The sequence below is a fragment of the Colobus angolensis genome, unplaced genomic scaffold (assembly GCF_000951035.1).
Source record: "Colobus angolensis palliatus isolate OR3802 unplaced genomic scaffold, Cang.pa_1.0 Scaffold156, whole genome shotgun sequence".
NCBI lineage: Eukaryota > Metazoa > Chordata > Mammalia > Primates > Cercopithecidae > Colobus > Colobus angolensis.
Genome location: NW_012114666.1, coordinates 4883050 through 4898203, shown reverse-complemented (window position 1 = coordinate 4898203; position 15154 = coordinate 4883050). Strand labels below are relative to the sequence as shown.

The 15154-nt window shown below is 45.0% G+C and overlaps 1 protein-coding gene across 3 annotated transcripts in view; it reads right to left on the bottom strand.

Annotated features, from left to right (window-relative positions):
• The window catches only part of BCAS1 (breast carcinoma amplified sequence 1), a 124504-nt gene extending 110065 nt beyond the window's left edge, over positions 1-14439 (bottom strand). For all 3 annotated transcript variants that reach the window (XM_011936719.1, XM_011936720.1, XM_011936721.1), the window contains exons 1-3: positions 14038-14439; positions 2394-2470; positions 1830-1899 (exon numbers count right to left, since the gene is read on the bottom strand). In XM_011936719.1, coding sequence (XP_011792109.1) covers positions 1830-1899; positions 2394-2465 — 142 coding nt within the window. In that variant the 5' untranslated portion in view covers positions 2466-2470; positions 14038-14439. The remainder of the gene's footprint in view (positions 1-1829; positions 1900-2393; positions 2471-14037) is intronic.
• Positions 14440-15154: the final 715 nt, after the last annotated feature.

Sequence of the window (15154 nt, the reverse complement as noted above, 5' to 3'; positions counted from 1 at the left end):
TAAAGCTATGAAATTTTTTAAAAAAGAACCTTCTAATGTCTTTTGAAGCAGCTTGGATGGAACTGGAGGCCATTATTCTAAGTGAAGCAACTTAAGAACAGAAACCAAATGCTGCACGTTCTCACTGATAAGCGGGAGCTAAGCTGTGTGTATACAGGGCCATAGGGTAGTATAATGGACATTGGAGACTCCAAAGAAGGGAGGGTGGGAGTGGAATGAGGGTTGAAAATGACCTATTGGGTACAATGTACACTACTCGGGTAACAGGTAGATTAAAAGCCCAGACTTTGCCACTATATAATCACATCCATGTAACCAAAAACCACTTTTACCCTAAAGCTATGAAATTTTTTAAAAAAGAACCTTCTACAGAGCCCCTAATAGTTCAGATTCTCAGTCCCCAAGCTTAGGGTGTTCTGAATAGCAGCTATGGGATGAGACTAGGCCATGGAAATTTTAATACATTCCCCAGGAAATTCTAAAACCTTTGGAACGAATGCTGTAATATACCTCCTTCATTACTGAGGAAAGGAAACCGAAGCCCAGAATCTTATATGTGAATCAAAACACCCATAACCATAATATGATAATGATAGAAGCACTTATTATCTGTCAGGCACTGTAGTATGTGCTTTCGTTATATCAGATGCTTATGCTATAGGTACTGTTATTATTTCCGCTGTATGGATGAGGAGCCAGAGGTTCAGAGAGGTTAGGTGACTTGCTCAAGGTCACACAGCTAGTAGGTGGCAAAGCCAGCAGTCTGATTGCAGAGTTCTTACCCTCAACTACTGGGCTGTACTACCTCTTCTTATATAATTTATATGTATCTGTCACATAGTCGAACCTGACCACCCTGAAAGCATTGAATATATAGTCTTATACTCCAGGATAAACTCAAATAGGTAAATACATGCCTCAGTTTTAACACTGCCCTCATGTGGACAAAATTCTGTTGTCTTGTATAACTTAGCAGTTTCGGAGGAATTCGTAAGTGCTGATAATGGCAGAGGCTGTGCACATTTTGGGGAAAGGAATATATGAAATATCGCTGGGGACCATGTTAAATGTTTAATAAACAACCTCCTTTAATCCTCATAGCAATTCTCTGAGGTAGGTACTTTTATCCTCATTTTACAGATGAGAAAACTGAGGCTGAGAAAAGCAGATGTCTTGTTCCAGGTCACACAGCCAGTAATCTGCAGGGCAGGGATTGCAACCTAGGTCTGCCAATCTTCATGTTTTCACTCTATTGCTTTTATCTTATCTGCTGTAACTCCTCAGTCACCCCCAGCTGTCACACATACTCAGGAGAGATCCATTGTTATGGCTGAATCATATCGCCCCCAAAGTTGCTGAAGTCCTAACCCCCTGTGAATGTGACCTTAGTTGGAAACAGAATCTTTGCAGATGATCAAGTTAAGGTGAGGTTATTAGAGTGGGCCGTAATCCAGCATGACTGTTTTCATATGATGAAGGGGAAATTTAGACGTGCATAGAGGGAAGATGGCATGAAGATGCAGGGAGAAGATGGCCATCCACAAGCCGATGAGAGTGGCATGGAACACGTTCTCCCTGATGATCCTCAGAAGGAACCACTTCTGCTGAGAACTTTATTTTGAACTTTTGGCCTTCAGCACTGTGAGACAATACATTTCTGTTGTTTAAGCCACCCGTGCATGGTAGCCCAAGGAACAAATGCAAGTATTTTCAAAGTGAACCTGCGGCTTCAACCCTCTCATTTTTTTTTTTCACCATAAACAGCATCTGCAGACCCTCCTTCCCCATGAGAGGATAGCTGCCCTTCCCAGAGTGCCCTTCCCACTGACCTTCCTCGAAGTGCTGAACTGTGTGGGTCGACATCACCACCGGAACCCCGTTCTGAGCAGACACGTTGTCCTGAAACAGACCATGTGACATTGTGACACAAATCTTGGGGGGCAAAATCAGAAGAACTCAAGGAAGAACCTCGAAGATACAAGGATGTCTCACAAAAATTAAACTTAACTTAAAGGCTGTGTTTCTAGAAGCTCCCCAGCTTTCTATCACACCTCGGAGAACCAAAATAACTCACTCTAAGAGTGGACTCCAGTTATTATGAGAGCACACCATGGTGCCTCAGCTCAGGGGATCCCACCCTCACAGGAAGCTCTGACCCCTCGCACGGAGGGGACCCCAGGCTCAAATGGGCACTTGTCAAGTCAGGGGTGGAGCACAAATTTAATATGCTGATTCTGAAACCTTTTAGGTTATCCTCACTCCACTGTCTTGCACACACAGACACAATCAATCAGCAGCCAGGACTTTTTAGTCAACACACTTGTCAAATACAGGAAGTTCATTTTTTTTTTTTCTTTTTCCTGCTGATGCCCCTTTAATGGTTACTACACTACCTTGTAAATCTCTGCTTCTGGTTCATTCTCTTGGTCTTCAACTCTTTGGGGAACGCTCATTTGGTTACCCATTGCTCCTATAATGGAGAGAAAGAGAGGAAGAGAGAAAGAAATCAAAACCAAACGAAGCTACATGCGATACTAAGGTGCAGAGGCCTGGTAAGTTGCCCATGGCTGTATTATCATCAGCTGAGATCAGAACGAATTGCTTGTATTAGTCCGTTCTCACACTGCTATGAAGAAATACCCGAGACTGGGTAATTTATAATGAAAAGAGGTTGAATTGACTCATGGTTCCGCATGGCTGGGGAGGCCTCAGGAAACTTACAATCATGGCAGAGGACACCTCTTCACAGGGTACCAGGAGAATGAGTGCGAGCTGGGGAAATGCCAGATGCTTATAAAACCATCAGATCTCGTGAGACTCACTCAGTATCACGAGAACAGCATGGAGGAAACTGCCCCAGTGATCCGATTATCTCCACCTGGTCCCACCCTTGACGTGGGGATTATAAGGATTTACATTTCAAGATAAGATTTTGCGTAGAGACACAGCTCAACTATATCATTGCTTATATTTATTTTGGGGAATAGAAATGAGATTTTGTACTCATCTATTCAAAAGAATTAAAGTTAAATGCAGTCATAATTTTCAGTTGCATTTCAATGATAGGGAAAATATTTATCATTATGAAAAGTGTGTTCAGTGTAGATAGCATTTTTTCTCTCTTAGCTAGTCACAGCTATTAAGATTTTAGAATGAGGGTAATTGAGATAATAATTTTTAGCTTTTTCTGATTCTCAAACTAAATTAATTCCCCTATTAAAAGCTTTTACACTACTGCCTTTTTTTTTCATAGCATTTAGCAGGGTTTGTAATTATATACTTACTTGGGTATATCTTCATGCTTTCATTGATTTAACACATATGGTCATGTGTCACTCAAGGGGGAGGAAATGTTCTGAGAAATGCATCGTTAGACGATTTCATGGTTGTGTGAACATCATAGATGGTACAGCCTACTACACACCTAGGCTGTATGGTATAGCCTATTGTTCCTAGGCCACTAACCTGCACAGCATGCGACTGCATTGAACACTCGGGTAAACTGTGACACACTGGGAAGTATTTGTGTACCTAAACATATCGAAACAGAAAAAGTACAGTAAATACTTAATATTATAATCTCACGCCACCACTAAGTGTATGTGGTCCATCATTGACTAAGCTATCATTATGCAGCGTATGACTGTGTCTATTGAGCACAGCTCTGGACCTATTGCTGTGCCAGGCACTAGGGTTACAGCTGTGAATTAAACAGGCAAGGCCCTCTGACTTCATGGAGCAGAAATATGGTACACAGGGAGAGAGTTAACATATGAACAATAAATCCACAAATGAGGTCATTTCTGAGAGTTCAATTGAAGGCAGCATGGCACAGTGGTTATGGGCACAGACTCTAGAGCAAGACTGCATGGGCATGAATCCTCTCTCTGCCCCTTGTGGCTGTGTGTCCTTGGGAGAGTTAATTAGCCTCTCTGTGCCTCATAAGACTGCTATAAGGACCCAATGAGTTAATGCTTGTGACCTGGTTAGAACAATGTCTAGCTCATGTTAAACAAAACATATGTGCTTATTAAATAAAAATGCAAAGGGTTCTAAGTTGTGAATAAAAGTAATTTTTTTTTGAGATGGAGTCTCTCTCTGTCACCCAGGCTGGAGTGCAGTGGTTCAATCTCAGCTCACTGCAACCTCCGCCTCCTGGGTTTAAACGATTCTCCTGCCTCAGCCTCCTGAGTAGCTGGGATAACAGGTGCGTGGCACAACACCCGGCTATGTTTTTTTTGTATTTTTAGTAGAGACAGGGTTTCACCATGTTGGCCAGGCTGGTCTCGAATGCCTGGCCTCATGTGATCCACCCGCCTTGGCCTCCCAAAGTGCTGGGATTACAGGCGTGAGCCACTGCGCCCCGTCGAATAAAAGTAATTAATAACATCACGTGAGATGGGATCATATGGGAGATGGCAGGTTGTGGCAATGCTGGGTAGGATGGTTCTGAAATGACCATTAATGTGGTTATTGTCCCATAGGTGAAGGGCAAAGTTGAGTATTTATGTCTCCCTTCCAAAAGAAATGGTAAGCACCCTGAGGTCAAAGGCAGTGTCTACCTTCACCCAATTTTGTATCTCCTCATCTTAGCAGTGTGTTTGCATTTATTGGGAGCTCAATTATTGTTAGTCAATGGAGGGAATAACCACTGATAACATCTCTCACATATGAGGCACAGACCTAGGTACATGACCACATCATCACCAAACCTCTGAAGAGCTTTGTTATAATGATGATGATAACAGGAAATCATTACTTAGCATGTTCTCAATTCCAAGCTCTAATTTCTGAGTGCCTCACCTGTATTGTCTCATGTAGTCCTATAGTGTTCCTGTGAGATAGAGGCATCATGATTTCATTATTCTTCTGAGGAAGCCGAAACTCAAGGGGGTTAAATTATTTTCCAAAGGTCACCTCAGTTAATGAGCAAGTTTCAAACACAGTCTGGCTGTGCTCCTAACCACCGGAATGTTCTGCATGTTACTAGCTTTCCTTAAAAAGGAGGAATGGAGCCTCCAAGACTCACCAAGGGCAAACATCCAGTGAGGAACTGACTCCTAATATATCCGATCCCTACACAAGAACCCTTGCAGCCACTCCAAAGGCCTGCTGTCTTGCCACCTAAAGTTCTTTTGCACACATAATTCCAATGTAGCCCATCTCCAAAGACCTAGCTTCTGGCTTATCTGCTCCAGTGGCTCTTGGAATAAAAATTAGGACTTTTGATTTCTGGCTGAAAGGAGCCAATGAGTCACCAGGATTCTTGTGGATCTCTCGCCTTTGGTGTGAGTTTATACTCCCTGGTGGTAGATGCATTGAGCAGTTGGATATTGAGGAGGCCAGACAAAGGGTCGTGGATCTCACCATGTGTTCTCTTGCAGGAATTTAATACGTAACCAAATCTGGGGATTTTGTATGTCTTCTGATCATAGCACATGATAAAGCTGAGCACCGCTAAAGCATATAGGACACTTATTGTTTTGTACTATTTTCTATTTATAAAGATCCATGACTCACACACTTGCCTCAGATCATCGCTTCTGTCTGTTAATGGGGCAATAACATTGAATCCTCAAGACCAGGGTTGGCAAAGAACAGCGGAGGCCAGATTCAGCTCACTGCCTGTTTTAGTAGGGCCAGTGAGCTAAAAATGAGTTTTAAATTTATAAATGGTTGGGAAAAAAATCAGAAGAATCATAGAATGTGACACATGAAAATTATATGAAAGTCAAATCTCAGCATCCATAAATAAAGTTTTGTTGGAAGATAGCCATGTCCTTTTATTTAGATATTGTCTGTGATGGCTTTCATGCTATAATGACGGGGCTGAGTACTTGCAACAGAGACCTATGGCCTTCAAAGCCTAAAATATTTACTATCTGGCTCTTTACAGAAAGTTTACCAGGATTTGAACCTACTATGTATAAAAACAATGACAACTCTAAAAAATCGTAGAAATGATAGAGTAATAACAATAACAACATTTGGTGAGTGCTTACCATCTGTTGAGAAACTGTTCTAAGAGCTTTATTTGCAGTAAAACTAATTTGCTCTTTGCAGCAATTCAACAAGGCAGAGGTATTGTTATTATTTCAATTTCGCTGGTGTGGAAACTGAGGCATGCAGGTTAAACGTCTTGGTCAAGGATACACACAAACACGTTCATAAATGCACATGCGAGAATATATATACACAAAGTATCTATCTAAATTCAGCTTTTAACAAGTTTTAAAATTATTTTAACAGTAGGTTTACAAGCTTTATTTTAAAGCTCTTCCTATTTAATATAAATTCAATCCTAACAGAGCTACTTTGAATCAACGCTTGAGGTTATGAAAAATCTTGGAGCTGGAAGATGCGTGGTGTATGGAAGTAGGAGAGAAGCTTTTTCTTCTCACAGAGTTGGGGTTACATTATTCTGATCATTGCACATCCTAAGTAGCCTCTCGGCCACTTCAAGGTGAAGGGGACTGAAAGAAGGAAAATCTAACGGCATGTCGTTTTCAGTGATAACCTGGATTCAGATATTGTGACTTTCCACCAGCAGTTATAATGCATGTGTTGCTAAATTGCTCCTGCCTGTCCGTCAACCTTTTAAGGAACAGGATTTATCTGGGTGGGACAAAAGCAAAAGGTTACTGCCATCTGTTGGCTGACGTCAATATTAGCAGAAATGAATTTATTCAGACTACAGGACTAGATCCAAACAACCGGGAAGACTGAAAGAAGCATTTTGATGTTTTGCAATGAAGTCTTCTGTTAACAGTTGGCAAGAAGATGGCAGCTCCTTCAGTGCCCCAAAAGTCCCGGAACTCGCAATAATGATACTATAATTAAAATAATAATGATAATAATGTGTAGATGCCAGTGTAGCACACAGGATAGGAATGTGGGCTCTGGAGTTTGGAATCTCCGAGCATGACTGAGCCTCGCTGGGCCTCAGTTTCCTCATCTGTAAAAATCGGGATAATTATAGCCTCCATCTCAAGGGGCTGGTGTGAGAATCAAACCAGTGAATAGAAGCAAAGTGCCCTGAACAGGGCCCGGCACACAACGAGCATTGCGCAAGTGTTAGCATGAATAGGACTCTCCCCGATATGATCTTTGCTCTTTGAAGCCCGTTTCTCCCGCAGGTGCCTGGTGGTGAGACTCTACTGAGGAATCTGGCAACATTTCTGATTCCCGTAATCCTCTCACCAAAAAGTCAAGTTGGGGCCCTGGAATTTGTATTTTTAGCAAATGCCTCAGTGATTCTCACAGAATGAAAAATACTGTGATGGTAAAACCATCTTCAAGGCTTTTCCAGGAACGAGGATGTTCTAGGACACGGGACTCTTTATGTTAAAACTGGAAAACCCTGGGCAAACCAGAATGACTTACGTGGAGACTTTTTTTTTAAAATCCCCGTTTAATAGATGGGAAAACTGAGGCTCAAGGCAGTTCAGACAGTAACTTTAGTCTGTAATAGTTTTCTCCCATTTCCGAAAAAGAGACAAATAAATCAGATAGAGTTTTTCATGATAAACATACAATCGAAAGAGCTAGCTTTCATTTTTGAAAAAGAAAAAGTTTGAATGGGGTGTTAAAATGCCCTTTCTTTCATGAACTGATTATATGAGTGTTTTGTCTTTATGACCTTATTTGACACTAAACATACTAAGCTCTGGTGGGTGGAGGGGTGTTGTTATTGAAATCAGGCTTGTGTTTGAGGGTTTGGCACTTTGCCACTGGGGGTTGATTGTGGGGGATCAGATGAGAAAGCCCCTCCATTTCCCTGCCTCCTGTCTGTGTCCTGGGGGCCCATCTCCAGAGTGCACGTGAGAACCTCCCGCAGAGTTCTGAGATCTCCATGCCCAGGCCCCAGCCAGATCGAGGACAGCAGATTCTCTGGGGTGGGGCCGGGCATTGGGGTACTTTCAAGATCTCTAGGTGGTTTCCATGGCTGAGAGCCCCTGTTTTGGATATTTCTGGGGTGAGAGAACAAGTGTCTCCTGGGGTCAGAACTCTCCTGGCTGCTGCCTACCCTGACCTAGACAACCAGGCCCAGGGATTCTCAGACTGAGGAATAGCTCAGGCTTCGGGGTCCACAGACCACCATCACCCAGGCATCTGAATACACTCACAACATTTCTAGGGGCACTGCTTTGCTGGTGCACTGTTTTGTCAGCTTGCAAATCAAGAGAACTGTCCTGGGCCTCCAGCTTCCCTTCCTCCAGAACTGGCGGGCATGGCAGGCTTTCCAGCTGGTTGTTCAGAAGCAAGCCCGCATGCCCCGCAGAGGCTGCCCGAGTCGAGCGGTCACGCCCTCCTGCATCTCTAGGGCTCCCCTCTCTCCTCTTGAGAACAAGAGCTCTGCAGTGAGACAGGCCTCCGTAAAATCCCACAATCGTGGGGCTTTGGGCAAAGCACTTGACCCCTCTGAATGTATCTTTCTTGTGGAAAATGACAGTATTCATAATGGTGACAATAATAAACACATTCGGAGTGTTTTCTCTGTGCTGAGCAGTTCTGATTTGCATATATTTGCTTCTCTTGGTCCTCCCAACAACCCTCCGGGTTAGGTACTTTTATTTTCCCAGTTGTCTGCTGAGAAGCCGGGGCACAGAGGTTGAGGCATGTCCTGATACATCGTGGTACCGTGGGGAGGGGTAAATGTGATGGGAAAGTGCCTGGCAGGGCACGCACCTAGTAGGTGTTAGTGATATACATGTCCCAAATTCAACTCATGATGGTTTGACCGACACTATCTCAACTTTATGATAAGTATCTATCTATCTATCTATCTATCTACCATCTAATTTATCTATCTCTCACACACACACTATAGATATAGATATAGATATAGATATCATATTTACAATGTCTAGGGTATTTTATTTTGGTCCCAGTTTTCCAGGACCGTATATCTATATTTTGTATTTTGGATCTTGTCCTATTCCTTGATGACTTACATTGCTTTGCTAAACACGTTCTCTTTGGAAATATGCTGTTCTTTGTTTCTCCCTCACAGTAAGTGGAGCACAGTGTTTCTGGAGCCAGGAGTGATTTCTGCCCCCAAGGGGCATTTGGAAATGCCCGCATGCAGTTTTGATTGTCACGGTTCAGCTTTGGGGGGCGTGCACTGGCATCCGGTGGGTAGAGGCTGGGGATGGTGCTACATACCTTGCAATGCCCAGGACTGCCCCCTTCCCCCAGTGAAGAATTGCCTGCTTTGCTGAGGGTTGCTTGTGCTGATATTGAGAAACCCTGCTCTAGCACCCGGACTTGGGGATTTTCTCCTCATGTTGATAGCCAGGTGTCACCTAGGGATCTGCATTTCTGAAAAGCACGTGAGCAAATTCATCCGTGGTGGTGAAATAGCGCAAGCCCTCTGCGTGGGCTCCCCTCTGGCTCACACTGGCTGTGTGCGTGAGTCCGGGCTCCTTGTCTGAGGAGTGAGGGGTGGGAGGAAGGATCATAATAGATTCCTTCCATGCAGCTCCTGTGAAGATTCGAAGGGTGTGGCCCACGTGTTGTATAACTGGGTGGCTGGTGCACAGCAGTTGAGGAATAGAGATAAGCTGTTAGTATAAGCAGTAAATAAAATGGGCCATACATTAGCAGTAATAATACCTAACATTTCTGTAGTGCCTACCTTATGCCAGGCATTGCTCTGAACACGTCTCTATGTCAACTCTCTACATCCTCATCAGAACCCTATGAGGCAGGTATTTTTATTGTCCCCATTTTACAGATGCAGAACCTGAGCCCAGGGTACTTAAGCTCCTCACTTAAGTTCATGCTATGGATTCGTGTTGGATTCGTGTTGAAGCCCTAACGTGCAATATGACTGCACTTGGAAATATGGCCTCTAAGGAACAAAGGCTAAATGAAATCAGAAGGGTGGACCTTGATCTGATAGAATTAGTGTCATTATAAAAAGAGACATCAAAGAGCACTTTCTCTCTCTCTCAACGGTGTGAGGACACAGCAAGAAGGCAGCTGTTGGCTAGCCAGGAAGAGTGGTCTCACCAAGAATGCATCAGCCAGAACCTTGATCTTGGACTTCCAGCCTCCAGAACTATGAGAAAACAAATGACTGTTGTTTAAGCCACCTAGTCTATGGTATTTTGGTTACTACAGCCCAAGCTGACTAATACAGATCATCTTCTAGTAAGTGGGAGAATCAGGACTTAAACCTCGCAAACTCAAGTTGAGAGTTTAGACTCTTAACTTTCTACTTTCTATACTTTATACTATCTCTTGTGCTGTATAAGTGATGTTATAATTTTATGAACTATTTATATATAATGCAATAGAACATGGAATATAAAATATTTCTTGTATATTCATTCTTGAAACGAGAAAATTATAACTAGGCAAGGAATATATATGGTACAATCTAAAGTGAGGATTAGGCCAGGCGCTGTGGCTCATGCCTGTAATCCCAGCATGAGTGGATCACTTGAGGTTAGGAGTTCGAGACCATCCTGGCCAACATGGCGCAACTCTGTTTCTGCTAAAAATACAAAAATTAGCCAGATGTGGAGGCATAATGCCTGTAATCCCAGCTATTCGGGAGACTGAGGCAGGAGAATCGCTTGAACCCGGGAGGCGGAGGTTGCAGTGAGCTGAGATCGCACCACTGCATTCCAGTCTGAGCGACAGAACAAGACTCTGTCTCAATAAATAAATAAATAAAACAAAGTGAGGATTGAATAATTGAAGAGTCATTGATAATCACTGTCAGGATATAGCACCAGGGCTTGGCAGTACTCAGGTAAGTAAATGTTAGTTATTGCTAATGTTATTCATTTATCTTATTATTGTTATAATTGAGTTAGCTCTGTGTTCTGATCCATGAGTGAATTGGCCTCACGGAAGCTGCCCTCAAATCCCTCCGCTTCTACGCAGTGATAGATGTTCCATGTCGCCTCCTTGTAGTTACAGATTAACAATAGGCCCTCCTCCTGGAAACAGGCCAAACGCCAAACCCCATGAAAGCTGGCCTGGAGAAAGCACTTCTGAAATGTCATCGCCAGCAGGCAGCTAGATGACTGTTAAATGGAAGGGGGAGTGGCTTTGAAGGGTGGAATGGTGACAGAATTAGTCACCAAGTAAACAAGCAACACCTTCGATCAATGCAATGGAATGTAGGTAACCCAGGGGGCCCTTCTCATCGCTCAGCTGAGGGTGAAGCTGACATGGTGAGGCTGGCACACCCAGCAGAACCAGCCCTCTGCCCCCAAGGTCAGTAAAGACCTTGCAGAAAGAAAGAACAGACCTGCTTTGCCTGCCCCACAGTCCCGCAGCTCCTTGTGTGTGCCTGCTCGGTGCTAGGAACACAGTAGCTATCATCAGGAGTGCCATGTACAGCGCTGCAGGTTGCCTCCTACACAAGGAGACACAGGCAACTGAAATCCAGTCCTCACTGTCCTGCTCAAGCCCTGATTCCTGGTGTGGGACTTTGTGGGTCCGGGGGCAGGGGTGCCTTTATCGAAATCACCTTGGGTGTTTTAGGGCTGCTTGGTGATTGAGGTTTTGCTCTTGGAGTACTTAATTATGTTTGCACAAATGGGCAGTAATCCTAAAAATCTTAGAGCTCACTCTCATAGTCTTCTTACTGCACCAAACATTTTTAAATGCATGATAATCGCAGGTAATGTTAATTGGAGGCTTACTATGTGCCAGGCAGCATCAGGGTGAGCATAGCAGGGCACAAAACGCAGGAAGGCAACCATCTCCGGTGCAGAATCGGCAGCAGAGAGTAAGCGCCTCCCTGCATTTTATCTCCCAGGTGCTCGCTGGCTTCACCCTTGCCCTGACCCTAGTGCCGGGCACTTCACACACATTGTCTCCTTTTCCCTTGCAGAATCCCATTATTCCCTGATTGCAAGACAAAGAAACCAAGGCTGAGCAATGCATCTCCTCATCTCACGAATGTCACCTCCACGAGGGTAGGCACCTTGCTAGTCCTACCTGCCCAAGAGTAGCAGTCAGAAAGCTACAGAGAGGCACACCTGGGGTTTGAACCTGGGTCCACGTGACTCAGGCACTCAAATCCTGAACTGCTTCATGGCAGGGCACTTGGCTTGAAGAGAAGCTGCAGACACGGAGACAATCAACTCACATCTAATACTCGAGCAGGAGAGATGGGCCTGCATGGTGCAAAGGTCCCCCCGCCCCCACCCCGAAGCCTTTTTCAGTTCCTCTCCCTCCACATCTCTTGTCATGGTAAAGCAGGCAGAATCCATGGGCTTTAACGGGCCCGTTGCTTTTCCCAAAGTCCATGCCTTTTTCCTAAAATCGAAACCCTTGTGGGTTCCAGAACTCTTTGGAAAAAAAGACTCTTCTCTGATTTGGGACATTGGTTTGTTCCCCCACCCTCACTTAAATGAAAAGCTACTTTAGCATGCCCCGCCCCGTCTGGCGTCTTTATTTAGGAGGAAGCACCCTCTACAGACCCTGAGTATATACACCCAGGACCTGAAGCCGCTGTCATCGGCTCAGGATCCCCACAAGGCTAAGGTGGATCAGACCCTGGATTTGCAGGGAGCAATGTAAGGGACGCCAAAAAGCTCAGTCATGGAGATGAATAGTATTTTAATATGAAATCTAAGAAAATCAACATTAACGCTGTTCCTGATCTTATCTTTCCCTAACATGTTCATAGTTTGTTCATCATGGGCGTCTTGCCACTAATTCTGACTTTTAAAAGTGTCGTGTGGGCCGGGCGCGGTGGCTCACGCCTGTAATCCCAGCACTTTGGGAGGTTGAGGCGGGTGGATCACGAGGTCAGGAGATCGAGACCATCCTGGCCAACACGGTGAAACCCCGTCTCTACTGAAAATACAAAAAAAATTAGCTGGGCATGGTGGCGGGCGCCTGTAGTCCCAGCTTCTAGGGAGGCTGAGGCAGGAGAATGACGTGAACCCAGGAGGCGGCGGAGCTTGCAGTGAGCGAAGATGGAGGTCGCGCCACTGCACTCCAGCCTGGGTGACAGAGCAAGACTCCATCTCAAAAAAAAAAAAAAAAAAGTTGCGTTAACATACCATTTATCTCCATGACAGAGTTTTTGGGCATCCCTTAAATTTCGGGCCCAAGGTGAGAGTCTCACTGGCTGCACCCTCATCCCAGGCCCGATTGGATTTCAGTTCCACAGCGTCCTTTCCACGAGACCTTGGAACCAGGTCCAGGTCCCTCTTCACCCAGCCTCATGTTCCTAGTTATAAAATGGAGACGATGGTAACAGCAAAAACAAGAACCACAGCTAAGAGTTACTAACTGCATAGGTATTTACGTGCAGTAGTCCTCTCAGCCCTTTGATCTCAGAACTGTTATTAGGTTCATTTTACAGATGAGGAAACTGAGGCCCAGAGGGCTGAGGGAACCTGCTCCAGGGCACCCAGCCAGCCCAGGGTGGAGCTGGGGCTGGCATCTGGCGGTGTGGCTCCAGCGCACCCGCATTCTAATCGCAATGACTCTTCCGGCCAGGAAACTGGTTCAGAGAGAGATGTGAACAGCAGAGGTCCTGCAGCCGGGATTTGAATCAGCAGCTGTCTCACAGGGTGGTCTTGAGCATGAAATAAGATTCACAAAAGGCAGTCCACAAGTCCTTTTTCTGATCTCCCTACTTCTTTAGGCAATGCCTAAGGTGAAGGCTCAGATTCCACTCAGCGATGCGGGATTCTTGCCCTGATGGATCCTCCAATCACACAGCCTATCCCTCCATCCACTGACTTCTCCCCAAGTCCTGTGCTTGAAAAGACCCTCAATGGTTCCACCAAATAGGAGCTATTTATGTGGCTATGCGCCTGGCACCGACCACATTGTCATTTGCTCCTTGTAAAGCTAAGAACTTTGAGATGAGTGCCATCTTTGGGTCCGTTTCACAGATAGCAAAACTGAGGCTTACACACATCCAAGGCCACACAGTGAACAGAAGGCAGAGCTGGGATCAGACTTGACCCTCTCTGACCCCTGGTCTCTATATGACACCGTCTACCACTAACAGCAAACTCTCCAGCCATGCCTAACGGATCTGAAAGCAGTTACCTGCTGAGCCCCTGTGGGAGTATCTTCAGTCCCCTGGTGTCACCCGGAGCTGCTCCTGCACAGGGTCCTGGGTCTCCAGTGCGTGCTGCCCAGTGCCTAGCTGTTGGTGGAGCCCGGCTCCCTGCACTTTGCTTCCTTGTGCAGAGCCTGCTGGCTGAATACACAGAGCAGGGCAAACACAAGCCTGGGTGGAGTCCTCCCTTCTCCGCCGACCGTCCTGCAGAAACAGGTTCTCTTCCTGATGTGGGGCTGCCCTCCCAACTCCAATAAAAACTGAGCACCTGACTCCTCTGGCATTCATGTCTCCCTGGCACCCCAAGTATTCTACCCAGTGCCCCTCACCCACGGAGGCTGCCGGGTTGACCTGGGTGGGCAGTTTCCTTCTCCAGTAACTGTGGGTCATGGTCAGAGCAGGAAAAACACGTTCTGTGAGATTCTGCAGTTCTGTCTGCCTTTTACCTTCATTTACTTCAGAACGCCACCTCCACCACCACCTAACCACCTAACTGGAAGGAAATAGCTTCTCATCCACTCAACTACCCTAGTCATGTAAACCTTACTCCCAAAGGGGTTTGGACACCAGAAATTAGGTAACCTCAGGGTGGTTTACTGCTCTGGAGACATACCATGATGTTGGAAAGGGCATGCTTTTTCTTTGCAGGCCAGAAATTCGACAGACTATGCAATTTATTTAATTCAAGTTCAGAGTGTCTTACAAGGACATATGCAATAGATTATGACAGCATGAAATAGCATGTAGCAAAAGAAAATAGAAGAACAAAATTTGGAACATCAAATGAGAACAGGATTGAAAATAAATGCACATGTTGATTTATAGACTTGCTATGAAGGGTTTGCAGATATGACTTTGAGCTTCCTAACAGCCAGTGCAAGAAAGGAAATATGATAAGTTACACTACTTGGTGCTGTGAATGGAAAACACATTCAAGAGAATTGCAAAGCAATAATTATTGTGGTTCTATTCAACAATATACTCAGCTTAACCCCTATCACGAGTACTTGTCGAGCACCAGGCTATATGTAAGCCTGAGTTTAGAGAGGTGAGTAAAAGATGCTGGGTGTCTACCCTTCTTGCGCTCAGTGTCATTGAACATAG